Here is a 27,566-nt window from a genome sequence, read left to right as displayed (position 1 = left end):
TGAGGTTATCCTGAGGATTTATTACGCGCTTTCCAGTAATAAGTCACAGCTAGCTTGTTGTCTGCCCATATAGGTTTTTGACCTGATGATGTGCTGCATAAAATAAGCACCCTTCCTCATCCTATTCGAAGACGATGATGAGGGAGAAAGTCAGTGGCCTGTTATGCCCAGTGAAGCTCTTCCGAAGCCACTTTTGGTTTTAGACAACTCCTTGAGACCCTCCCACCCAGGGTTTTCGTTGCACTTTGTGCTCAAGGGGATCCTTGTGTGTGCACACTTCATCACCGCAATCAAAATAAAACACTGGAGTCGATGCCCCAAGGATATTGCTTTCCTGCTTTAGAAAGAAAACAAAACCAAAGCGCGCACAATGAGTAAGGTGGAAAACTGATCGGGGGCGGGGAAATAGGTCACATGAACGAGAAGCGGATGTCTGTCGGTCTCCCTCGGCCGGGTCTGGAGGGGAACCTGTCATTGGGGCCACTTCGTCCTGGCAGCCCCGGACTGGGTCCCGGAAGCGGGCCAATCGGATCGAAACGGGGTCGGAACGGAGGGAAATGGCCACGGGTCTCCCCGGGATTAGGGATGAGGGAATTAATTGGGTCCCCAACATAAGGGAGCGAAGGTCTCTCATCGTATTCTCCACCAATGACCCCTGGGGGATACAAAGGATTGGGAGAGAAGGGGTTGGGTGGGAACGGACTCGGGTAGAAGGGGCTGGGATGGAAGGGGATGGGGTGGGGTTGTGTTGGGAGGAACATGGTGTGTCTCCACCTCAGGGCATCTTTCCTCTGCTTCTGCTTCCTCCGGTAGAGCTGCAGAAAGAGGATAAAGCAAAGTATGGTGAGTGCCTTTTCTTTTTCACCTAACTTCTGCCTTCACTTGGGAGTTTATTCATTCAATTGTATTTACTGAGCGCTTACTGTGCGCAGAGCACTGTACTAAGAGCTTGGAGTTCCTCGAGGGCAGAGATTGTGCCTACCAACTAAACTGGGACTCTCTCAGGTGCTTAGTAAAATGCACTGCCCAGAGTAAGTGCTCGCTATATACCATCGATTGACTTCACATATCCATCTACCCTGATTTTTTCCTCTTAACAAAGAGGGCAGGAGAAGTCTCACTCCATTATCTGCCTGCAGGGATGAGGCAAGCTCTTGAGAGAATTTGGTTTGAGCTGCTAGTCTGTAAACCATTGTAAGGCAGGCAACTACGCTGCGGTCAAGCTAAGGTCAGAGTCAGAGCCATCTGCTTTACTGAAGAGAGAGGCTCCCATCTATTTCTGGGCCACAGCCCAACTGTGGGCATCTCTAAGTTGAACTCTTTCCAAAGTGGTGTTATGGGGCACATAATTACTTAAAATTGTATTCAACAAATACTAAAATAAAAAAAAATGGGAAGCCCTAAATTAACTTTTTTATATCAAACTAGTCAAAGGGATTCATTTAAAAAAAAACTTGCATATCTTGGAGAGAGAAAACACTCAGATTGAGTATTGGGATCCAGGGCTCCATTCAAGGCTTTAAGACTCAAATTCCAACTCTTCATGATATCCCTTTGTTCAATGTCCCCAAACAATAGCTAACCCCAGCAGACAGCTTTCACTGGCTAGGTGGCTTAGAACATCTCTGCCTGGCCATGTTGGCAGGCAGTAGAAACTCAGAAACTACTTCTTTGAAGGATGGAGAAAAAGTTGATATCTAGGTTGTTGTTGGTTTTTTTTTTGTGTGTGTGTGTGTGTGTGTGTGTGTGTGTGTTTTAAAAAAAAGAAGACACCTACTTCTTTCCAATCTGTGTCTCGAGACCTGGAAGTAGAATCTACAAAAGAAAGAGTTAAGACATTACTTTAATTAATACTTTCATTGCCTTTGCCGTTTGATGATGCGGCGGATGGAAGAGTTCAGGCATTCCAGACTCTGGGAGACCCATTAAGTACCACTAGAGATGTTGATTTCTCTCCTGACTCCCAACGGATTATGCCCATAACTATTTTATCTAATGAGTACTTTCAGAAGCCCCAAGCGCGCTCTCTCTGGAGATACAGATACTGTGTTCATTCGGGGTGATACTTAAGCAGATCATCTATAAGCCGGATTGTTTCTGCACATCATCCCAGTAAGAACTCCACACTTTAAACTGTCCTTCTGTATTCTTTAAGCTCTTGGCCCTGTTGCACACAATTCAGATCAACCTTTGGTCTCCTATCCTTAAGAAGCAAACTTTAAAGAGTTTGACGATAAGGGAAAAGGGCTGAAAGGCATAATATTAAACACCACATTGAGAAGCAGTGTGAGCTACTGGATAGACCATGGGCCTGAGAGTCAGAAGGACCTAGGTTCTAATCCCAGCTCCATCACTTGTCTGCTGTGTGGCCTTGGGTAAGTCACTTCACTTCTCTGTGCTTCAGTTACCTCATCCGTAAAATAGGGACTTGTAAGCCCCATGTGGGACAAGGACTGTGTCTAACCCGATTATCTTGTATCTACCCCAGCGCTTGGTAACGTGACTGGCACATAACAGGCGCTGAACATATACCAAAAAAATAAGGAGGGATCTGCCACAATGGTACAGATATGGCATCATTTCTTCCCACACGGATCTTAAAACATATTTCTCAATCCACAACAGTTGCAGTTTTTATAGGGCGACTAAACTGTTTATCAGAAATACTTTAATACCATGGGTGAGGGCTTTGAAATACTCAAGGATGTAATGCCGGTGCCCACAGTCACCAAACTGTAGGGATTCCTCATTAATTCAAAAAAGTCTCATTTAAAGGGTCTAATCCGCTCGCATCTGCACTTTAACTTGAGAAATACAGGACTGACATGCGTACAAAAAAGTAGAAGAAAAAGGGAGGAATCAAGTACACAGTAGATTACGGTTTCCATGCGTAATAATGAATAGCCTTTCACCTGGGAATTCCAATCCGGGTTTAAGAGATAAGTGAAAAAGCCTGGGTATTTCGGTTCCATTCCTTTTAGACTTTACATTTACAATCTGGGGCGACTGTCCCCTGTGCTCCGGAGAAGCCAAAGACTGGGGAAACAGAGGGCCTTTATGAAGGCAAGAAGCCGTCTGATTCAGGTGCGGCTGGATGGACAAACTCCCGACATTGTTGGGCTAACAATAAAGTCCCACACTGAAGGCCCTTGGTACCCCCTGCTCAATTACGACTTCCCGTGGGAAGCCTAATTTTCTTGCTTCGCATTAATACGCCATTACGGGAATCACCTCTAAAGTCCCGAAGATACATAAACCTCCACAAGAGCTGGTCGTTGGAAGCAGTTAAGAGGTCTCGGCAGACAGCAGACAGAGAAAGGACAGAACGGACATCCAGCAGGCGGAAAATCCGGAGCTTCAGTTCCAGAGGGAGTACCACCAAGCCAAAAACATCGGGGAGGTTCAGGGCTAGAAAAGAAAGGGGAAAAGGAGAGTTACTGGCAATCCATTAATCATTTTAACTCAAAAGAATTCTGAAATTGATATAATCTTCCCACAATACATAAAGGCTGTATGACTTATGTATTGCAAGTCAACTCAATGAAGAAAACTGGCCTATTCTATCAATGCCAACCTTCAAGCACAGGCGGCAGCTAAAACCCATTATTGTTGATGTTTCACATAACCGAATCAAAAACTCTAATCCTATTTTACAAGCTACCCGAGTGGTGAATTAATGAGCAACAAAATGTATATAGCACCCACGACCCCAACACACTGAAAATGTACATTTCATCATGAATACAAGTGACCAAAAAGGTGTCTTATCAATGAATGGTATTTATTGAGCAGCTCCTGTGTGCAGAACACTGTACTAAGCGCTTGGGAGAGTACAATACAACAGAGTCAGGTAAAGATAAAGGAAAATGAAGAGTTAACTAAAAATGTCTTAAAGAGAAAAATTAGCTGGAACTAACGGAAGGGAAATTCAGCACAGAGAACTTCGAACCTCAAAGGAAACCCAAATCTCTGTCCCTGCATCCTTCCCAATGCTGGTTGGGACAGACAGGCAGAGCTGAGAGCTCTACCAGGGTAATACTGAAGAGAGAATTTGAAAATTTAGCCCTAGCTGAGCCTTAATAACTAAAAAGGCCCCCACACTCAATCCCTAAAAACAATCGGTCACAAGGGGACAAAGATATCTGGCGGCGTCTTGCTGATCCATCAGCATTGGGCACTCAGTGAAAACCTTTATTAATGATCGTGAAAGGGCAATACCTGCAAGTTGCTGCAATGACAATGAACTCTGAGAAACACCTCTAAGGGCGCACATTCTGCAGAAAGGAAAACGTTAGAGAGGAAGATGGAATGATGGGGATAACTGCAGCTAAAGACCTCCAGAAGTTGGGAAGAGAAAGTATCTAGTCCAGCGAAGGGAAGATAAGGAATGAAATCACAGACGAAGGGTTTAGACCGCATTATCAGGAAAAATGATCAGCAGTGAGATGTGTTAGACTGGGCAATACGGCCAAATTGTGTGTCCTTTTAAGAATGTCTAGATAAATATTTGAAAGTATAAACTAGGCAACAAACTCCGGGATACTGCCTGGTCTTTCCTATCTCAAATTCCTCTGACGTGGGTTTCCTTTACAAGGAAATTGCCCTCTTTACCCTTACTTTCACTCCCCACATACCGTTCACTTCTTCATCATCATCAATGGTATTTATTGAGTGCTTACTGCAGCAGAGAACTGTGCCAAGTGCTTGGGAAAGTACAACAGAATTGGTGGGCACATTCCCTACCCACAACTTGTATCTGACTAATCGGGTAAAACCTAAGCCCCAAAGTACACAGATCATAGCCTGTAGTTCCCAAACGGTGCAACAATAGCAAAGATTCCTCCAAGAAAGTAGTCTTGTGCTTGTTACACCAGTAATTTCCAATTTTTGTCTGTTCTGTTAGACCTTCTTTGTTAGCAATCAGGAGATATTGTATGTAACGTTTATTCTATTTCAGTCTTCCTTGAAGTCAACATGAGAAGTTTAAGCGAATCCTTCAATGAAGGACTCTGCCTTCGTCATTCCTTACCTTGTCGGGCAAAAGCCAAAAGAGGATAAACTAGTTGGTCTTTAAAGAGCCGGGACAGCTTCTGAAGATCCTTGTATACCCTGGCTGCATTTTCCTCTGTCAAAACACAAATAAAGAGAGATTGTAAGGGCAAGCAATCCTACATAAGCCCAAGGAATATACTTTTGCAACAAAATTGGCCATATCTTGTTTCAGGACATTAATTTTTTCAAATGAGAAAAAAAATCGACTTTGCAAGAGGAACCGACACTTTTGTACCAAATGAAAGCCATAAGGTGAAACATTCCGGCCAGTCATTAATGCAGGGGGTTGTGCCAAATATCAAGGAAGACTGAACAAGTAAGCTCCTGTAATAACTTTGCCAGACAAGGACGAGGAAAGAGAGCTTCTGCATGAAGGCTTAATTCTTCCTCTTCACTGACAAAACACCTCCCACGTTCCTGGGTTGAAACAGACACTGAATATTGTTTTAACAAACTATTTTAGTCATAGTCCCCAGTGTCAAAGCTGACTTGCTAACTTGCATTACATTTTTCCATCCCCTCAATAGCCTAGTAAAATATTTTATAGGAAGATATCAAATGGCTGACAGCTCCAATCACATGCCACATCCCTATTACAGGTTCTTATTAAATGAGTCAAAGTGACGATGACACTAATTAATGAGTGCTTTAGATGTCAGAAAAATCCCCTTAACATTTGTGGACATCATATTTCACCTGTAGCCAGTTTCAAAGAGAGTATTGTCCCAACTTACCTTTTTAAGAAACACATCCAACGGAAACAGAATGGAAATTTTACAAACATTTGCTGAGACACACTACCTACTAACCTTTTACTCTCCTCATTTTCACTATTTAAAAAGCTCTCAGAGACCAGGCACAAACATGAACTATTTTAATAAGGATGTGTGATATTTAAGAGATTTCATAAGAATCTCCTGATGGAGACTGCCTGACAATTTCCAGCTCACAATTTACCCTAAGGGCTAGCACAAGGGAGAAATCACTCTGCTTCACTTCTAGAAATCTAGAGGTTTTTTTATATAAAAAGGTCGTGGAATTGGGTTATAAAAAAAGAGGACAAGGGCAGATATGTGTTTGACAAATAGTAAGCGTTTAACAAATATGTGAAAAGCAGCATGGCACAGTGGATAGAGTACGGGCCTGGATGTCGGAAAGTCATGGGTTCTAATCCCTGCTACGCTACTTGTCTGCTCTGTGGCCTTGGGAAAGTCACTTTACTTCTCTGTGTCTCAGTTACCTCATCTGTAAAATGGGGGTTAAGACCGTGAGCCCCTCGTGGGACAAGTGCTGTGTCCAACTCAATTTGCTTGTATGCACCCCAGCGCTTAGTACTGTGCCTGGCACATAGTAAGCGTTTAATACCATCACTAATGATAATTATAAGCTGAGTGGACTTTTGAAGTCTTTCTATCATGTATGTGGAGAAGCAGCTTGATCTTGTCGGTTGAGCCCGCGAGTCGTAAGGACCTGGGTTGTAATCCCAGATCTGCCACTTGCCTTTTGTGTGACTTTGGGCAGGTCACTTTGTTTCTCTGCACCTCAGTTATCTGTAAAATTCATTCAGTCGTATTTATTGAGTGCTTATTGTGTGCAGAGCACTGTACTAAGCGCTTGGGAAGTACAAGTAAAATGGGGAGGAAGAGTGTGAGCAATCAGTCAATCAACCAATCGTATTTATTGAGCGCTTACGGTGTGCAGAGCACTGTACTAAACTCTTGGGAAGTACAAGTAAAATGGGGAGGAAGAGTGTGAGCAATCAATCAATCAACCAATCACATTTATTGAGCGCTTACGGTGTGCAGAGCACTGTACTAAGCGCTTGGGAAGTACAAGTTGGCAACATATAGAGACAGTCCCTACCCAACAGTGGGCTCGCAGTCTAAAAGGGGGCGACAGAGAACAAAACTAAACATACTATCAAAATAAAATAAATAGAATAGATATGTACAAGTAAAATAAATAACTAGAGTAATAAATATGTACAAACATATATACATATATACAGGTGCTGTGGGGAAGGGAAGGAGGTGAGCAGGAAGTGGATGGGGAATGTGTCCAACCTAATTAACCTGTATCTACCCCAGCACTTAGAACAGTGCTTGGCATATAGTAAGCGCCTAACAAGTACCGTTATTATTATTATAATTACTTCTAACTGGCTCCCTGGGGTTCCTACTGCCACTGGGAGACCAACAAGAAGTGGAACAGTGAAGAATAAATTATGGAACAGTGCTGCCATCACTGCCACTGATCTCTCCTCAGGGCTGGTCCTTCCAAACTGCCCCTGGACCAAGGATTGCACTTTTCACCCCAGGATAGACCTCCGGAGCCAGCAACGTACATACGGCTGCTGTAAGAACAAGATAAATCTGCTCTCGGGATGGGAACTCTTGGGTGAAATTTCAATCTGCCTCAAGTTTACGGCTAGGTTAAAACCGCTGACTAGTCAACATTCCAATCAGAATATGCCTGAGAGCTCATGACGGCAAGATGAATAGCGGCCTAATCCTCTGTTTAGCTCCACGTAATCAAAAACCTCGAGAGCAGCTCTTAATCTCCACAACCCCCTTACCATAAAATGAAGAATCTGATGATTGGTCACTCCCAAATAGATCCTCATCCTCTTGATAAAATAATAATAATAATAATAATGATGGCATTTATTAAGCCACTGAATAGTCAACATTCCAATCAGAATAGGCCTGAGAGCTCATGATGGCAAGATGAATAGCGGCCTAATCCTCTGTTTAGTTCCACGTAATCAAAAACATCGAGAGCAGCTCTTAATCTCCACAACCCCCTTACCATAAAATGAAGAATCTGATTATTGGTCACTCCCAAATAGATCCTCATCCTCTTGATAAAATAATAATAATAATAATGATGCCATTTATTAAGCCACTGAATAATCAACATTCCAATCAGAATATGCCTGAGAGCTCATGACGGCAAGATGAATAGCGGCCTAATCCTCTGTTTAGCTCCACGTAATCAAAAACATCGAGAGCAGCTCTTAATCTCCACAACCCCCTTACCATAAAATGAAGAATCTGATTATTGGTCACTCCCAAATAGATCCTCATCCTCTTGATAAAATAATAATAATAATAATAATGATGGCATTTATTAAGCCACTGAATAGTCAACATTCCAATCAGAATAATAATAATAATAATGGCATTTGTTAAGCGCTTACTATGTGCAAAGCACTGTTCTAAGCGCTGGGGGGATACAAGGTGATCAAGTTGTCCCACGTAGGGCTCACAGTCTTAATCCCCATTTTACAGATGAGGGAACTGAGGCTCGGAGAAGTGAAGTGACTTGCCCAAGGTCACACAGCAGGCATGTCGCAGAGCCGGGATTTGAACCCATGACCTCTGACTCCAAAGCCCGGGCTTTTTCCACTGAGCCACGCTGCCTGAGAGCTCATGACGGCAAGATGAATAGCGGCCTAATCCTCTGTTTAGCTCCACGTAATCAACAACATCGAGAGCAGCTCTTAATCTCCACAACCCCCTTACCATAAAATGAAGAATCTGATTATTGGTCACTCCCAAATAGATCCTCATCCTCTTGATAAAATAATAATAATAATAATGGTGGCATGTATTAAGCGCTTACTATGTGCAAAGCACTGTTCTAAGCGCTGGGGAGGTTACAAGGTGATCAGGTTGTCCCACGGAGGGCTCACAGTCTTAATCCCCATTTTCCAGATGAGGGAACTGAGGCCCAGAGAAGGTAAGTGACTTGCCCAAAGTTACACAGCTGACAGTTGGGAGAGCCGGGATTTGAACCCACGACCTCTGACTCCAAAGCCCGGGCTCTTTTCCAGTGAGCCACGCTGCTTCCAATACATTTAAAAATACATTTTTTAATGGTATTTGTTAAGTGGTATGTGCCAAGCACTGCACTAAACATTGGGGTAGGTACAAGATAATCAGGTTGGGCACACTCCATGTCCCATATGGGGCTCACAACCTTAATCTACATTTTACAGCTAGGTAGCTGAGGCCCGGAGGAGCCAAGTGGCTTGCCCAAGTTCACGCAGCAGACAAGTGGCAGACCCAGTATTAGAACCCAGGTCCTTCTGATTCCCAGGCCTGTGTTCTCTGCATTTGGCCAAGCCCTTCCTCTACGCACTTGACAGAAAGACCTCAGAAGTCCCCTCAGCTGAGAATTATCACTGTTTATTATTACGTTTGTTAAACACTCCCTATTTGTCGAACACTGTTCTAGGGCGCTGAGATTAGTTAATCAGGTGAGACATTGTCCCTGGCCCCCATGGGTCTCCCACTCTACATAGGAGGGAGAACAGGTATTGATTGGTAGCAGAAATGTTACAGGATGAGGCAGATGTCATCGGTGCCGTTTGGCAAAGATTCTAAATCCATATTGTATTATTCTGAAACCGAAGATTTCAAAGCCGTGCATCAGGATGGAAAAGTCATTTTAAATTAGCTTGTCTCTCACTCCCCTACTTGGAGCATCTTACCCATCTTAGACTTAGACTGACAGCACCTTTTAGACTGTCAGCCCACTGTTGGGTAGGGACTGTCTCTATATGTTGCCAATTTGTACTTCCCAAGCGCTTAGTACAGTGCTTTGCACACAGTAAGCGCTCAATATATACGATTGATGATGATGATGATCTTACCTCCTTCCCTTCCCCACAGCACCTGTCTATATGTATATATGTTTGTACATATTTATTACTCTATTTATTTATTTATTTTACTTGTACATATCTATTCTACTTATTTTATTTTGTTAGTAGGTTTGGTTTTGTTCTCTGTCTCCCCCTTTTAGACTGTGAGCCCACTGTTGGGTAGGGACTGTCTCTATATGTTCCCAATTTGTACTTCCCAAGCGCTTAGTACAGTGCTCTGCACACAGTAAGCGCTCAATATATACGATTGATGATGATGATGATCTTACCTCCTTCCCTTCCCCACAGCACCTATCTATATGTATATATGTTTGTACATATTTATTACTCTATTTATTTATTTATTTATTTTGCTTGTACATATCTATTCTATTGATTTTATTTTGTTAGTATGTTTGGTTTTGTCTCCCCCTTTTAGACTGTGAGCCCACTGTTGGGTAGGGACTGTCTCTATACGTTGCCAACTTGTACTTCCCAAGCGCTTAGTACAGTGCTCTGCACACAGTAAGCGCTCAATAAATACGATTGATGATGATGATGATCTTACCTCCTTCCTTTCCCCACAGCACCTGTATATATGTATATATGTTTGTACATATTTATTACTCTATTTATTTATTTATTTATTTATTTTACTTGTACATATCTATTCTATTTATTTTATTTTGTTAGTATGTTTGGTTTTTTCTCTGTCTCCCCCTTTTAGACTGTGAGCCCACTGTTGGGTAGGGACTGTCTCTATATGTTGCCAACTTGTACTTCCCAAGCGCTCAGTACAGTGCTCTGCACACAGTAAGCGCTCAATAAATATGATTGATTGATTGATTGATTGATTGGAGAAGTCTGCAGCATCAGCCTCCTAGCTGAAGCAACGCTCAGGAGGTTGTTTTCAATAACTCCAAAGTAGCGTGGCCTCGTGGGTAGAGCAGGGCCCTGGAAGTCAAAAGGACGTGGGTTCTAATCCTGCCTCTGCCATTCGTCTGCTGTGTGAACTTGGGCAAATCACTTCACTTCTCGATGCCTCAGTTACCTCATCTGTAAAATGGGGATTACGACTGTAAACCCTCTGTGGGACAGAAGCAGTGTGGCTTAGTGGAAAGAGCCCAGACTTGGGAGTCAGAGGTCGTGGGTTCTAATGCCGGCTCCGCCACTTATCAGCTGTGGGACTTTGGGAAAGTCACTTCACTTCTCTGTGCCTCAGTTACCTCATCTGTAAAATGGGGATGAAGACTGTGAGCCCATGTGGGACAATCTGAGACAATCTGAGAACCTTGTATCTACTCCAGTGCTTAGAACAGTGCTAGATAGACTGTGAGCCCACTGTTGGGTAGGGACTGTCTCTATATGTTGCCAACTTGTACTTCCCAAGCACTTAGTACAGTGCTCTGCACATAGTAAGCGCTCAATAAATACGATTGATTGATTGATTGATACTAAGCACTTAACAAATACCATTATTATTATTATTTTTTTAAGAAATGCTTTCAACTCAATTAACTTGTATCTTCGCCAGTGCTTAGTACCTGCTACATAATAAGCACTTGAGAAATAAAACTATTTTATTATTATTATTATTATTATTACTATTAGAGTCATATGGAGCAAAACAACCAAAATCAAACCAAACCTCCTTGCCGCCTCAACAGTCAGTTTTGAACTTGATGTTGGCAATCACAAGATCAGTCGGGGTCACATTTCACCCTGACTTTCAGTGCTTAGTACATCCTTGGCCCATAGTAAGCACTTGACAAATACCACAATAATAACCTTTGCTGTTTTATTATTATTATTATTATTATGTAATGAGATCTTTCCCACTCTAGACTGTAAGCTCATTTTGGGCAAAGAATGTGTCATTATATTGTACTCTCCCAAGTGCTTAGTATAGGCTTCTGCCCACATTCAGCGCTCAATACATAGGATTGACTGTCTGACTGACCCATGAGCTTCACTGCCACTCCAGGGTTCAAAATCTGCTCCGAGGTTCCGAGGCTTTGCAGACACCGAGCAACCTTTAAATTCCTCGGGGACAAAGAGGTCCACAGACAACCATTTGTCTTTGGAACAAGAAAATATTTCACCCAAAGGATAAAAATAGTCCGGGACACTCTGAAACAGAAAAACTCTAAAGGTCTAAAACTCTGATCTGATTTTTGCTTAAAATGGTGAGTGCCTACTTAACATTATCAAAACCTGGTCTGATTTTTCCGTGTCAGTTAGTGAACGCCTACCAATGTCTTCAGGAATTTGTTTTTGATGAACACCTCTTTGGAGTGTTTTCCAAGCTCATGTCACCTCCTCAAAGCTTTACGCAGAGATCTGGGGGGGAACTAAGAAAGGCGACATTTTAATTACCTTGCTCCTGGTTGCAAATGAAAGATTCTGGCAGCAGCTGCAGTCTTTTAACACTTCTTATCTCATTGTTGATTTTCAATGTGGCTGCAAACAAACATTAAGAATGATGAGCAAACCCAGAAGTTTCACTGCCTTCTGTTTCCTTGGTCCCCGTCACCCCACCGACTCCTTCTCTAGGGGCAGAAGTTATTCTAAGCCATTAACCTGTTGTTCCACCATGGGCGAGGCCCCCGGTCTCAATCTGCCTCCTTATTGAGACGTAAAAGCATTGTAAAACCACAGAAAAATGCCCAGCGAGCACTGTCGGCCGCCGCTTGTTAGCAATCGAAACAGACTTCAGCACCGTTATGAGGAGGCAGCTGAAAACAAAGACACTATTATTGCAAACGAGGTCACTAATAATTCCGTTTATTTTGGGCTTAACCCTTGGCAGAGAGAGTCATGGACCCTGTTCATCCGATGAATGCCGCAGTCGAGCTTTTCACTGAATCTTCCCTCCCCTAGATCAGTATTTCTGGCTTGGCTGGAGGGTCCCATTCTAATCAAAAAGAACAAAGGCGCACTTCATCACAATCCGTGAAAGGCCCAGTGATGGGCCCTGGCTCACGTGCAGATAGAAGGATGTTTTTGGGGGGAGGTGGGGCGGAGGGGGAAATGCCAGTGCACACTGCAGCTTTTCAGAGATCAGAATCGAGTCAGAAACGATGGCTGGGTGCTGGGCGTCTGCAACTGCCTGATACACCAAGAACGGCCAGAGAGCAAGACTTTATAACATGGGAATATTCCCAAGGGTCAAGGAGTTTAACGAGCTACACTCAACTCTCTTGGCTGTCATATTTGATGAATCCTCCTGACGCTAATTAAATACGGACTAGACTAACAGAGTCTGGCTACGGCCCTGTACGGAGAAATATGTGAGGCAAGGTCCTGCAAGTTGGCAGAACAAAGTCCTTGGAACTGCGCAGGCTACGCATACGAGAGGACTCAAATTCAAGTTCGAGTCGATTCTGCCTAAGGCCAAACTTTAAGAAACTTTTCTGAAATGATAAATGGCAGTGAAGAGGGAAAAAAAAAATGTCGCCTGCTCACATGGATGTCAGGGGATCATCTATTTTAGCTACATTTTTGAGAATTTGAAAGGCTATTTACTTCCTAGACAAAACTAGCATTTTCTATCAAAGGATCCAAATGTGGCTTCTGTCTCATTTCTCGGATCAAAAGGCATTTTCAGTGTACCACCATGAGAATAAGAGTAGTTCTTATGGTGTAAGAGCTGAGCTAATTAAAGAACAAAATGAACTTGAAATGAGGCCACTCAAATCTACACTGGCAAAAGCCTGACACCTAAAGTGCAGAATCTCGGAGTTTTGTCGGGTTAATCGTATTTATTGAGCGCTCGCTGCGTGTAGAGCATTGTATTAAGCGCTTGGGAGAGTATAATCTATCAATAAACAGAGAGAGGAAAAAAGTAATAGCTTTGGAACGGGCACCAGGAATCCTCTATCCGAGATACGCCATAAAACCCTGAAAATCCGCTCAGTTCTCCCTTACGTTCTTGACGAACGCTGCACGAGGGTCAGAATATTCCCTAATTTCCTAATGGTGTTTATCCCAAATGGGAAATGAGAACAGGTTCTAATCGAAGAAATGAGTGGGAAAGAGTAGGGAGAAAACCACCGGCCCAGAGCGATCGCTTTTTCTAGAAAGTTACCGTTTATAACGATCAGGTTCCCCAAAGGCACACAAGTTAGGGCGGCACTGCCATCTTCACAGAGGGGATGTGTGTACTGCAATTTATACACGCCACCCGATCGCCATTTCTCCGGCATGGACACTGCCTTTGCTTCAGTCCCCTTTGGAGATAAGGAGAAGGACAAACCTGTTGAGTGACAATCTTACTAAGAAAGCGGTTAAACTAGCAAGAGCCCCCAGATTCTCTACAAGGGAGCACCGTCCATACTCCCAAGAAGCCTGCATGTAAGGATAGAACAGAAAATACTGTAAGCGCTCCTGGGCACAATTGATCTCAAATAAGTTACAGTAATATTGGCACGGTGATGAAATGAATAATAACAACAGTAATATTAATCACCGTGGTATTTGTTAAGTACCTATAATGTGCCAAGTGCTGTACTAAGCGCTGGGGTTAGGCACACGATAATCAGTTTGGACTCAGTCCTTGTCTCTCTTGGGACTCATCGTCATCATCATCAATCGTATTTATTGAGCGCTTACTGTGTGCAGAGCACCGTACTAAGCGCTTGGGAAGTACAAATTGGCAACATATAGAGACAGTCCCTACCCAACAGTGGGCTCAAAGTCTAAAAGGGGGAGACAAAACCAAACATACTAACAAAATAAAATAAATAGAATAGATATGTACAAGTAAAATAAATAAATAAATAAATAAATAGAGTAATAAATATGTACAAACATATCTACATATATACAGGTGCTGTGGGGAAGGGAAGGAGGTAAGATGGAGGTAAGACTCACAGACTGGGTCAAAGGGAGAGCGGGTATTTTGTCCCCATTTTACAGATGAGGAAACTGAGGTAGACATAAATTAAAGTGACTTGTCCAAGGTCACACTGCAGGCAAGTGCCAAAGCCGGGATTAGAAACCAGGTCTTCTGACTCCTTGCTCTTTCCACAAGGCAACTTGCTGTCTTTCTTCAGTCCCTTAATGTCTCCGTAACGAAAAAATGATGTAAGATAGCATGTGCACTAAGAATAAGCCTCCTAGGTGAGATTATTACACTTCAGGGTTAAGCACGAAAATGTCCTTGGTTTTGGCAGATGCTATTACTGATGGCGAAATGTACCCGGGAGGGTACATGGGGAAGCAGCGTGGCTCAATGGAAAGAGCCCGGGCTTTGGAGTCAGAGGTCATGGGTTCAAATCCCGGCGCCGCCACTTGTCAGCTGTGTGACTTTGGGCAAGTCACTTCACTTCTCTGGGCCTCAGTTCCCTCATCTGGAAAATGAGGATTAAAACTGTGAGCTCCCAGTGGGACAACCTGATCACCCTGTAACCTCCCCAGCGCTTAGAACAGTGCTTTGCACATAGTAAGCGCTTAATAAATACTATCATTATTATTATTATTATTATTATATGGAAGAAGACTGTTTACCAACTCTACTGCATTGCAGCACTTAGAGCAGTGCTTTGCACATAGTAAGCGCTTAACAAATACCATTATTATTATTACTATTATTATTACTCTCCCAACTGCTTAGTACAGTGTTCTGTACTCAAAATATACCACTGAAAGACTGAGCAAAGAGGGAACTCGATCTATCACCAGAGGGACATACAAGTCCCCTCGAGCGCTTACAAAAATTGGAAAGGAAATCCAGCGCTTAGAACAGTGTCCATCACTTTGAATAGTGCCAACCACGTGGTGAGCGCTTACCAAATACCATCGCCGTTGCTATCGACATCTAAAAACAGCTTCTTTTTCCTTCAGAGCTTACCAGGGGGAGGTAGCCGGACTCCAGCATAAGGAGATGAACCAGTACAATCAAGGCATCGTTGGGACTGGTGCACTCGGCTGAATGATATAACGTCTCCAGTGAATGCGGCACCTGCCCATCCACAGCTTCACTGCACAGCATCGGTTCAAAGAAATAACTTCCTGCAGTCTCTTCCAGGTCCACGTCATGTTGAATTAATCCAGGATCAAACTCTAAACTAGTTCCTGCCTGAAACAGACGAGAAATAAGGAACGTAGCCGATTCCTAAACTTCACCACACACTTCCATCCCCTAAAGCTGAGCACAATTTTGTACTGTACTGATATTGTACTGATTCCCAACCTAGAATCAAACTGCGATGCGGACCTCAGACGGAGGAGACTTTAGAAAGAGACCTCATTAAGGTGTAGATCATTTTGCTCAGCAAAATTTACTGACCACGCAACTGATCTGTTGAAGCGGGAATAGAGAGCTGTTTCAGAGAGTCAGAGGGAGGGTTGGTTGCTGCTATCCCCTATTAAATTCATCCAATAGTTTCGATGGTCTAAAATGGGAAATGAAAAACTCCAGGAACAAATGAATCTGTGAAAGTCATCACCAGTAATGAAAATAAAGAGCTCCTCGGGAGGGCTGAGGAGTGGGAGGGCTAAAAAAAAAATATTTTTCCCCTCATTTTGGAAAATAACTACAGCATTATTTAATACGGCCAACTGTCAATTATCCAGAAACTGGCTTTCCAACTCTTTTGTCCTTTCTCACTCCTGATGCCTACCTTTTGGGCATTTCAGTGCTCGTTATAAGCTCTACCAAAGGCTGCGCAAAGGCAGGGAAAGGAGGCAACTTGTTACTAAAGAAAAAAGATTTCCAGGGGCTAAAATTAAGTGAATGCTAAAATGGCAGTTTGAAGATTTATTTCCAGTTCCACTGATAATCAAGACATAGAGAAGCAGTGTGGCTCAGTGGAAAGAGCACGGGCTTTGGAGTCAGAGGTCATGGGTTCAAATCCCGGTCCGCCAATTGTCAGCTGTGTGACTTTGGGCAAGTCACTTCACTTCTCTGTGCCTCAGTTACCTCATCTGTAAAATGGGGATTAAGGCTGTTAGCCCCCGTGGGACAACCTGATCACCTTGTAATCTCCCCAGCGCTTAGAACAGTGCTTCGCACATAGTAAGAGCTTAATAAATGCCATCATTAATACTGTCTCTATATGTTGCCAATTTGTACTTCCCAAGCGCTTAGTACAGTGCTCTGCACATAGTAAGCACTCAATAAATACGAATGATGATGATGATGATGATTACTATTATTATTATTATGTCTGAGTTTCTGAACACACAAGAGGAGCTTCCACCAAGTCAAATGCATTACGTCTCCCTTTTTAAGTTTTCAAGTTTGGTGCCCATACTAAGACTTCCAGAGCCTATGTGCTAAGGACTGATATTAGGAAGCCAGGGGAAAATTCCTTTCAAAAGAAGGAACGTTTTCTAAAAATAAACCAGTAAAACAAATACCTCAACTACGTTTCACCCCTGGGCCGTTCACATCTGACGACGATGTCGCCCAGAAGAAACACACGCTCCCTCTTAATATTGAAACATTCTACTATCACCAACAAAAGCACATGACCCTTATGAGTGAGGAAAACAAACTCCCCCTCGGGAATCTATGTGCTACTCCCGGCAAGAGAATTTCAAAAATGCAATTAAATTATGAGGGAATAGATGCATTCCCACCTCCCACACACAGGCAAGAAAAAACAAAAAAAACCCAAAAACTTCTGCATCATCATCATCAATCGTATTTATTGAGCGCTTACTGTGTGCAGAGCACTGTACTAAGCGCTTGGGAAGTACAAATTAGCATAGAAAATTTCAGAATATTCTCTCCCATCCCTCCCTTTTCCACCTATGACACACACGACGTCTCCCAAGGTTCTCCGGATCTTGGCGTCGGACCGGCTTGGAGCTGATCCCCCTGGGGATGACTGACCTCCCAGCCTTACCCTGGGGGGCCTGAGGACTCCGGAGCTGCCCGTTTATTTACTTTTTATTTATTTTTTGTGGTATTTGTAAACGCTTACTATGTGTCAAACACTGTGCTAAGCACTGGGGTGGGTACAAGTTAATTAGGTTGGACACAGTCCCTGTCCCACATGGGGTTCACAGTCCAAGCAGGGGGGAGAACAGGTATTTAATCCCCATTTTACAGTTGAGGAAGCCGAGGCACAGAGAAGTTAAGTGACTTGCCCAAGGTCACATAGCAAGCAACTGGCAGAGGCAGGATTAGAACCCAGGGCCTCTGACTCCCAAGCCCAAGTTCTAGTGACTAGACTGCGCTATCCATGATGCTGAACCCCCGCACTGCCAGGGAGGCTGATCCTCCCGAGATATTTGACTGCATGTGCTGAAGACTCTGGAGATGCCCATGGTGCTAATAATAATAATAATAATAATGGCATTTATTAAGCGCTTACTATGTGCAGAGCACTGTTCTAAGCGCTGAGCACTGTTCTAAGCGCTGATGATAATTGTGGTATCTCTTAAGCACTTACTACGTGCCGAGCACCGAACAAAGCGCTGGGGTAGAAACAAGGTTATCAGGCCCCACACAGGGCTCACGTTCTAAGTAGGAGGGAGAACAGGTATTGAATCCCCATTTTGCAGATGAGGGAACTGAGGCACAGAGAAGCGAAGTGACTTGCCCAAAGTCACACAAAAGGGGCAGAGCCGGGATTAGACCCAAGTCCTCCAAGTCCCAGGCCCGTGCTCTTTCCACCCGCTTGTACCGAACCCCACATTGCTGGGACGCTGATCCTCCTGAAATATTTGACTGTGTCATTCAATCAGTCGTATTTATTGAGCACTTGCTGTGTGCCCGGCACGGTACTAAGTGCTTGGTTGAGTACAATGTAAATGTAAATAGAGTATAACTGCATCTCCTGACTAATTCTTTTCCGAACAACCCTCAGGCAGTAAAACAGTCTAGAATTCACTTAATACGCTGATTGAACTTTTTACGGTACCTAGACTAGTTGTGGTCTTCATCTTTCAGGACTTACCGTAAAGTCATCGCTCTGGACATCATCTTGGGCCGAATGTGCTGGAGGCAGATTGTCGAGCCCGCCGGTGGTCGACGAGGGAGGCTCGCTGTTATCCTGAAGTACAGAAAGGGCTGAATCCGTGGGTGAAGGGAGGTTGGCATCTTCAAGGACTAAGCATATCAGGTCCCCACAGACAATTCCATACGAAGCCAAGGTCTCGTTATCTTCGGTGAGGGCATCTTTCTTGTTCAGTGTTATTGAAAAACGGGTATCGGAACTGCAAACACGGTGGAAACGGACAGAAATAACTATTTAACACCAATACTCTTAATTACGTATCCAGAAAATACAACAAGCGCACCAGTGACCGCGAGATAGCTTAACGAAGAAGGCTGTAAGCTCCTGCGGGGCAAAGATTGCCTCTATCAGTTCTACCAACTGTACCGGAGAAGCAGCGTGGCGCAGTGGAAAGAGCCCGGGCTTTGGAGTCGGACGTCATGGGTTCAAGCCCCGGCTCCACCAACTCTCAGCTGTGTGACTTTGGGCAAGTCACTTCACTTCCCTGTGCCTCAGTGACCTCATCTGTAAAATGGGGATTAAAACTGTGAGCCCCCCGTGGGACAACCTGATCGCCTTGTAACCTCCCCAGCGCTTAGAACAGTGCTTTGCACATAGTAAGTGCTTAATAAATGCCATCATTATTATTATTATTATTATCATACTCTCCCAGGCACTGAGTACAGAACTCTGCACAAATTAAGTGGTCAATAAATATGACGGAATTGTTTTGAGAGGTCTTTCAAAATATTTGCACAAATCCTACTCCTGATTCTACCACTCGTGCGACTCTGGAAAAAGTTTTTTGGTCGGTTCTTTTTTTTTGTTTTTTTTCTCCCGTGTCACACTAGGCCACACAACAAGATGAGGAACAAGGGGCTCTGAATGACAATGAACGAATCGATCAATGATATTTACTGAGCTCTATGTGAAGAGCACTGTACTAAGTGTGTGGCAGTACAAATTGTATTGTATCCCCCCCAGCGCTTAGAACAGTGCTTTGCACATAGTAAGCGCTTAGCAAATGCCATCATTATTATTATTATTATTACAAATGCTCTTGGTAGCTGCGATCCCTGAATTCATTTCTAGCACATCCATTCATTCATCTCTAGTTTACAGTCCTCTAGACTGTAAGCTCGTCGTGGGGGGATGTGTTATATGATTCTCTCCCAAACGCTTAGTACAATGTTCTGTACCCTGTAAGCACTCGATAAATACGACTGACTGACAAGCACAGCTTCTGGTATCTCACCTTAGACTGGCACCGAATTTTTGGACTTAAATCCTCTAGTTTTACAATGGGTAACAGTAGTCTCAAAAGATTGTTATCGGAAATAACAAAACATTGAAAAAGCACTGTTCCGTGTTCATGAAATTCTCAAGAATGATATTCTGATAGGCCAATAGTAAGGATTCATAAATTCTGTCGAAATCATTCTCTTCTAGCTTTGCACTCCCCAGAGGTCACAGGCTAGTTTCTCCTGTTTCAAATGTAATTCACTCTAAACTTCTTAGCTACACCTTATTTGAACACATCAGGCATCACAAGCTTCAGAGTCGGTGCTGTGTACATTTTAGATGAAATCAGATGATGGAAGCTAGTTCTCTAGTTACTGCTTCTGTAAACAACATGCTAAAAACCTGCCAGCTGCTCAAAGTTGACAGGGCAGAAGGAGGAAAAATATTATCTCAAACGAGCCAGCCTGTTTGGGGGTGTTTGTGAGTGGCTAGAATTCCTTTTTTTCTGCATCCCCTCTCTCCCTGCACCCCTCCCTCCACTCCCTCACCCCCCAATAAGGGTTGTCTGAAGCAGCTACTGTGTAAATATTGTGGTAAATAGTTCCTGATTTCCCTTGTACCTTTCAGATGACGTTGCTGCACCAGCTTCTAAGGCTGAGGGCAGCTTTCAAATGTGTTGGTGAAAACGCGGGGCTTTTACTGAAAACGAAGACAGCTTTTGAAGAGGGTCTTTGAAAAAAGCAATGGCAGGAACTAGAAAAACGCACGTACTAGCTCCAGAAAAATTCGACATCTCCCAAAATACAGGTTCAAAAAGGCTGTTTTGAAAGGAATGCTCTGTTTGCTCAAAGCTAGTTTTGGCAGGCCAGTTTCAACCGTGAAAACAAAAAGTTGGAAAGTGAAACCGGGTCCCTACACAGGCCTGAATCAGTCTCGTGGCCTGACCCTGGTGAGCTGGTTCCCTTTTCATGCCACCTGCCTCCCAAAATCAATCAATCGTATTTATTGAGCGCTTACTGTGTGCAGAGCACTGTACTAAGCGCTTGGGAAGTACAAGTTGGCAACATACAGAGACGGTCCCCACCCAACAGTGGGCTCACAGTCTAAAAGAAAACCACTTGGGTGGCTAGCGGTCAACCCCATCTCCGAAGGCGCTGAAAGCAAAATACAGAAACGATAGGACCAGTTCCGCAGGGGAAAATGAGTCGCCTTAAGAACACATCTGCTTTTTCCAAATTACCACAAGTCTAACTGTGCCGTTTAAGTTGGAGTCGGATGAAGCTAGTTTCACTTTTAAAATAGCATCGCATGGCTCAGCGAGCGGCCTATAAAAAGTCGGCGTGACCCATAAAGTGAGTTTTCTTTCCCATAAAAATGAACGGTGAGTTTTCTTTCATTTCTAGACCATTTAAAATGCACCCAAATGAACCCTACCTCCGAACCAATAGTTTAGAGGGTTTGTTTGGGTTTTTTTTTTTTTAGCATATACCCTAGCACATGACAACTTCACTGTACATTCAAAATATGCTCTCTCTGGAGCGTTCCCATTTTCCCAAACCCAAGGCCATTTTGAGACCAAAGAGGTTGGAGTGCAAGCCCGTGGGTCAGCAAGGAGTCAGGGGTCAAAACCTCTTTCTCTCTTACACACAAACACAACAGAGGCCTATCAACTGAACCCTTACTGTGTGCCGAACACTGTACTAAGCGCTTAGTACAGTGCAAACGCTCAGTACAGTGCTCTGCACACAGTAAGCGCTCAATAAATACGATTGATTGACTGATTGATTGACTTGGGAGCGTGCAACATAAAGGTGGTGGACCTATTCCCTACCCACAGTAAGCGTTCAATAAAAACGATTGAATCAATCAATCGATCGTATTTATTGAGCGCTTATTGTGTGCAGAGCACTGTACTAAGCGCTTGGGAAGTACAAGCTGGCAACATTGACTGAACTTCACTTCTTTGGGCCTCGGTTTCCTCATCTGTAAAATGAGGATTGAGAGTGTGAGCCCCATGTGGGACAGGAACCGAATCCAACCTTTTAGACTGTGAGCCCACTGTTGGGTAGGGACTGTCTCTATATGTTGCCAACTTGTACTTCCCAAGCGCTTAGTACAGTGCTCTGCACACAGTAAGTGCTCAATAAATACGATTGATTGATTGATTGATTGACTTGTATCCACCCCGGTGCTTAATAGAGTGCCTGGCACGTAGCGCTCAACAAATACCATAATTATCATTATTACGAGAAGCAGCGTGGCTTAGTGGAAAGAGCCCAGGCTTGGGAGTCAGAGGACACGGGTCCAAATCCCAGCTCTCCCAATTGTCAGCTGTGTGACTCTGGGCAAGTCACTTAACTTCTCTGTGCCTCAGTGACCTCATCTAGAAAATGGGGATGAAGACTGTGAGCTCCCCGTGGGACAACCTGTTCATTCATTCAATCGTATTTTTCGAGCGCTTACTGTGTGCAGAGCACTGTACTAAGCGCTTGGGAAGTACAAGTTTGCAACATATAGAGACGGTCCCTACCCAACAGCGGGCTCACGGTCTAGAAGAATGACCTCGTATCTACCCCAGCTCTTGGAACAGTGCTTGGCACATAGTAAGTGCTTAATCAAGCAAGCAATCAATCGCATTTATTGAGCGCTTACTGGGTGCAGAGCACTGTACTAAGCTCTTGGGAAGTACAAGTTGGCAACATATAGAGACAGTCCCTACCCAACAGTGGGCTCACAGTCTAAAAGGGGGAGATGGAGAACAAAACCAAGCATACTAACAAAATAAAATAAATAGAATAGATATGTACAAGTAAAATAAATAGAGTAATAAATATGTACAAACATATATACATATATAACAAAATATATATAACAAAAAATATATGTACACACATATATATACATATATATAACAAATAACATATATATATAACAAATACCATCATTATTATAATTATTAATGAAAGAATGAATGAATGATGGCCTGACGGATTGAGAGTGAGGCTGGGCCCTCCCCCTCCCCTCCTTGCCCGTCATTCATTCATTCATCCATTCAATCGTATTTATTGAGCGCTGACTGCGTGCAGAGCACTGGACTAAGCGCTTGGAAAGTACAATCCAGCGCTTAGAACAGTGCTTTGCACATAGTAAGCGCTTAATAAATGCCATCATTATTATTACAATTGGGCAACAGATAGAGACGGTCCCTACCCCACAACGGGCTCACAGTCTAGAAGGGGGTAGACAGACAAGTAGACAGCTGTCAAAACCGTCAGAATAAATAGAATTACAGCTATCTACACATCATTAGTCAAATCAATAGGGTAATAAATAGGTACAAATGGACACAATTGATAAAATCAATAGTGATAACTAGGTACAAATGGACACAAGGGCTGCGGGGAGGGGAAGAGAGGATAAGGGAGGGCTCAGTGTGGGAAAGCCTCCTGGAGGAGGTGAGCTGTCAGTAGGCCCCTCCCCTCATTGGTTCATTCAACCGCTAGCCTGCTTGTTCAAGCTCTCATCCCATCCCGTCTGGACTACTGCATCAGCCTTCTCTCTGATCTCCCATCCTCGTGTCTCTCCCCACTTCAATCCATACTTCATGATGCTGCTGCCCGGATTATCTTTGTCCAGAAACGCTCTGGGCATATCACTCCCCTCCTCAAAAATCTCCAGTGGCTACCAATCAATCTGCACATCAGGCAGAAACTCCTCACCCTGGGCTTCAAGGCTGTCCGTCCATCCCCTGGCCCCCTCCTACCTCACCTCCCTTCTCTCCTTCTCCAGCCCAGCCCGCACCCTCCGCTCCTCTGCTGCTAATCTCCTCACCGTTAGGCCTTGTTCTCGCCTGTCCCGCCATCGACCCCCGAGCCTGGACTGCCCCCAATCCCTCTGCCCACCCGCCAAGCTCGCTCTCTTCCTCCCTTCAAGGCCCTCCTGAGAGCTCACCTCCTCCAGGAGGCCTTCCCAGACTGAGCCCCTTCCTTCCTCTCCCCCTCTTCCCCCTCTCCATCCCCCACATCTTACCTCCTTCCCTTCCCCACAGCACCTGTATATATGTTTGTACATATTTATTACTCTATATATTTATTTATTTTACTTGTACATACCTATTCTATTTATCTTATTTTGTTAATACGTTTGGTTTTGTTCTCTGTCTCCCCCTTTTAGACTGTGAGCCCACTGTTGGGTAGGGACTGTCTCTATGTGTTGCCAACTTGTACTTACCAAGCGCTTAGTCCAGTGCTCTGCACACAGTAAGCGCTCAACAAATACGATTGATGATGATGATGACTGTCTCTATATGTTGCCAACTTGTACTTCCCAAGCGCTTAGTCCAGTGCTCTGCACACAGTAAGCGCTCAATAAATACGATTGATGATGATGATATCTATTCTATTTATTTTACTTTGTAAGTATGTTTGGTTTTGTTCTCTGTCTCCCCCTTTTAGACTGTGAGCCCACTGTTGGGTAGGGATTGTCTCTATGTGTTGCCAACTTGTACTTCCCAAGCGCTTAGTACAGTGCTCTGCACACTAAGCGCTCAATACGATTGATGATGATGATGATGATATCTATTCTATTTATTCGATTTTGTTAGTATGTTTGGTTTTGTTCTCTGTCTCCCCCTTTTAGACTGTGAGCCCATTGTTGGGTAGGGACCGTCTCTATATGTTGCCGACTTGGACTTCCCAAGCGCTTAGTGCAGTGCTCTGCACACAGTAAGCGCTCAATAAATACGATTGATGATGATGATATCTATTCTATTTATTTTATTTTGTAAGTATGTTTGGTTTTGTTCTCTGTCTCCCCCTTTTAGACTGTGAGCCCACTGTTGGGTAGGGACCGTCTCTAGATGTTGCCGACTTGGACTTCCCAAGCGCTTAGTACAGTGTTCTGCATCAATCGTATTTATTGAGCGCTTACTATGTGCAGAGCACTGTACTAAGCGCTTACTCTGCACACAGTAGGTGCTCAATAAATACGATGGGTTGATTGATTGACAACCTAATCACCTTGTAACCTCCCCAGCGCTTAGAACAGTGCTTGGCACATAGTCAGCGCTTAATAAATCAATCACATTTATTGAGCGCTTACTGTGTGCAGAGCACTGTACTAAGCGCTTAATTTACCACAACTATACTATACTAACTCTACTAATTTACCACAAGCATCACTGTGGTCATGACCACATCTTACCTCCTTCCCTTCCCCACAGCACCTGTATACATGTATATATGGTTGTACATATTTATTACTCTATTTATTTATTTATTTATTTTACTTGTACATTTCTATCCTATTTATTTTATTTTGTTGGTATGTTTGGTTCTGTTCTCTGTCTCCCCCTTTTAGACTGTGAGCCCACTGTTGGGTAGGGACTGTCTCTATGTGTTGCCAATTTGTACTTCCCAAGCGCTTAGTACAGTGCTCTGCACATAGTAAGCGCTCAATAAATACGATTGATTGATTGATTGATTGACCATCTTTTTTCCCCATGCCTGAAGTGACCTTCAAAGCACTGAGAGGATCATGGGAAAACCCTTGACCACATGGGCTTTAAAGTGTGTAAAGTGCTTCCGCCTCACCTGCCCCCTCCTCAATAATAATAGTAATAATAGTAATAAATTCCATTATTATTATTATTAATTATTAATTATGGGAGAGGTGAGTGTGGGAAGGCCTCCCGGAGGAGGTGAGGTCTGTGGAGGCCCCTCCCCCCCTCGCCTCAGGGCCCGGCCCCGCCCCGCCCCCGCGCCCCCTGGCGGCGGCGCTGGTACCTGTAGCCCCAGCGGGGCAGCAGGGTGCGGCGGAGGTGCGCGCGCAGCTCCCCCAGCGTGGGCTCGGCGCCCTGCAGCTCCAGCGACCCCGTCCGCGGCCCCAGCCGCACGCGCAGCTTCATCGGGGCGCTCCGCCCGAGGGGGGGGCGCCCCCTGCCGTTAGCCCTGCCGCCGGGGTCGTTGATCGATGCGTCGGTACTCGACGGGCGGGACTGGGGGCACGCGCGCGCGCGCTCCGACCCCGCCAGCAATCGAGCGCGATGCCCGGGGGCGGGGCCGGCTGCGCGCGCAGCCCCGCCGGGGACGCGGGATGGGAGGTCGGCGCGCGCATGCGCGGGAGGCGGGAGGCGGGCCAGCGCCGCCTAGCGGGGGAGCCGCGTTCTCATTCATTCATTCATTCATTCAACCAACCAATCAATCAATCAATCAATCATATTTATTGAGCGCTTACTATGTGCAGAGCACTGTACTAAGCCCTTGGGCAGTACAAGTTGGCAACATATAGAGACAGTCCCTACCCAACAGTGGGCTCACAGTCTAAGAGGGGGAGACAGAGAACAAAACCAAACATACTAACAAAATCAAATAAATAGAATAGATATGTACAAGTAAAATAAATAAATAGAGTAATAAATTTGTACAAACATATATACACATATACAGGTGCTGTGGGGAAGGGAAGGAGGTAAGATGGGGGGATGGAGAGGGGGACGAGGGGGAGAGGAAGGAAGGGGCTCAGTCTGGGAAGGCCTCCTGGAGGAGGGGAGCTTTCAGTAGGGCCTTGAAGGGAGGAAGAGAGCTAGCTTGGCGGATGGGCAGAGGGAGGGCATTCCAGGCCCTATATGTTGCCAACTTGTACTTCCCAAGCGCTTAGTCCAGTGCTCTGCACACAGTAAGCGCTCAATAAATACGATCGATGATCTGTCGCCAAAAACATTCGGTTCACATCTCCCCACTCCTCAAGAACCTCCAGTGGCTGCCCATCCACCTCCGGGTTAAACAGAAACTCCTCATCATTTGCTTTAAAGCACTCAATCATCATCATCAATCGTATTTATTGAGCGCTTACTATGTGCAGAGCACTGTACTCTCATCCCACCCTACCTCGCACGGTGAGAAGATTGGTGTTAAAAAATTGGAGTGTGCTGGCCCGATTGTAGCGGGAGGGGGCAAGGATAGCTAAGAGGGAGAGCACAGAGTGCCATAAAGTCCGTGGTGAGGCGTTTGTCCTTGATGAAAAGACAGATGGATGATCATTGGAGGTTTTTGAGGAGAAAAATGTGCACAGAGTAATTTTTTGTTTTAATAATAATAATAATAATGGCATTTATTAAGCGCTTACTATGTGCAAAGCACTGCTCTAAGCACCGGGGAGGTTACAAGGTGATCAGGTTGTCCCACTGGGGGGCTCACAGTCCTCATCCCCATTTTAATAATAATAATGGCATTTATTAAGCGCTTACTATGTGCAAAGCACTGTTCTAAGCGCAGGGGAGGTTACAAGGTGATCAGGTTGTCCCACTGGGGGGCTCACAGTCTTCATCCCCATTTTAATAATAATAATAATGGCATTTATTAAGCGCTTACTATGTGCAAAGCACTGTTCTAAGCGCCGGGGAGGTTACAAGGTGATCAGGTTGTCCCACGGGGGGGCTCACAGTCTTCATCCCCATTTTAATAATAATAATAATGGCATTTATTAAGCGCTTACTATGTGCAAAGCACTGTTCTAAGCGCCGGGGAGGTTACAAGTTTGTCCCACGGGGGGCTCACAGTCTTCATCCCCCATTTTACAGATAAGGGAACTGAGGCACAGAGAAGTTAAGTTTTAGAAACATGATCTGGGCAAATCGAGTGAAGAATGGTCTGGGACGGGGTGAGGCCGGAGGCAGG

General features: G+C 44.4%; 1 protein-coding gene across 1 annotated transcript; it reads right to left on the bottom strand.

Annotated features, from left to right (window-relative positions):
* On the bottom strand, positions 1–25,899 carry FBXO7 (F-box protein 7). The gene is made up of 9 exons (XM_038756261.1): positions 25,674–25,899; positions 18,610–18,868; positions 15,552–15,779; positions 13,788–13,929; positions 12,077–12,160; positions 5,030–5,125; positions 3,232–3,408; positions 1,778–1,815; positions 1–815 (listed from the first exon to the last, which is right to left on the bottom strand). The coding sequence occupies exons 1-9, from the start codon at positions 25,793–25,795 to the stop codon at positions 411–413; spliced, it is 1,551 nt and encodes a 516-aa protein (XP_038612189.1). The 5' UTR covers positions 25,796–25,899; the 3' UTR covers positions 1–410.
* Positions 25,900–27,566: the final 1,667 nt, after the last annotated feature.

This window comes from Tachyglossus aculeatus, chromosome 14 (genome assembly GCF_015852505.1).
Source record: "Tachyglossus aculeatus isolate mTacAcu1 chromosome 14, mTacAcu1.pri, whole genome shotgun sequence".
Taxonomy (NCBI): domain Eukaryota; kingdom Metazoa; phylum Chordata; class Mammalia; order Monotremata; family Tachyglossidae; genus Tachyglossus; species Tachyglossus aculeatus.
This window is presented reverse-complemented; position numbering and strand designations above follow the sequence as displayed.

Bases quoted from the DNA above. Each gene is read 5' to 3' on its own strand.
- FBXO7 (XM_038756261.1), bottom strand. From the start codon at position 25,795: ATGAAGCTGCGCGTGCGGCTGGGGCCGCGGACGGGGTCGCTGGAGCTG. The intron at 18,869-25,673 runs GTACCAGCGCCG...CCGTGTTTGCAG, and splicing joins CTGCCCCGCTGGGGCTACAG to TTCCGATACCCGTTTTTCAA. The intron at 1,816-3,231 runs GTGATTCCCGTA...TTTCTTTTGTAG, and splicing joins GTATCTTCGGGACTTTAGAG to ATTCTACTTCCAGGTCTCGA.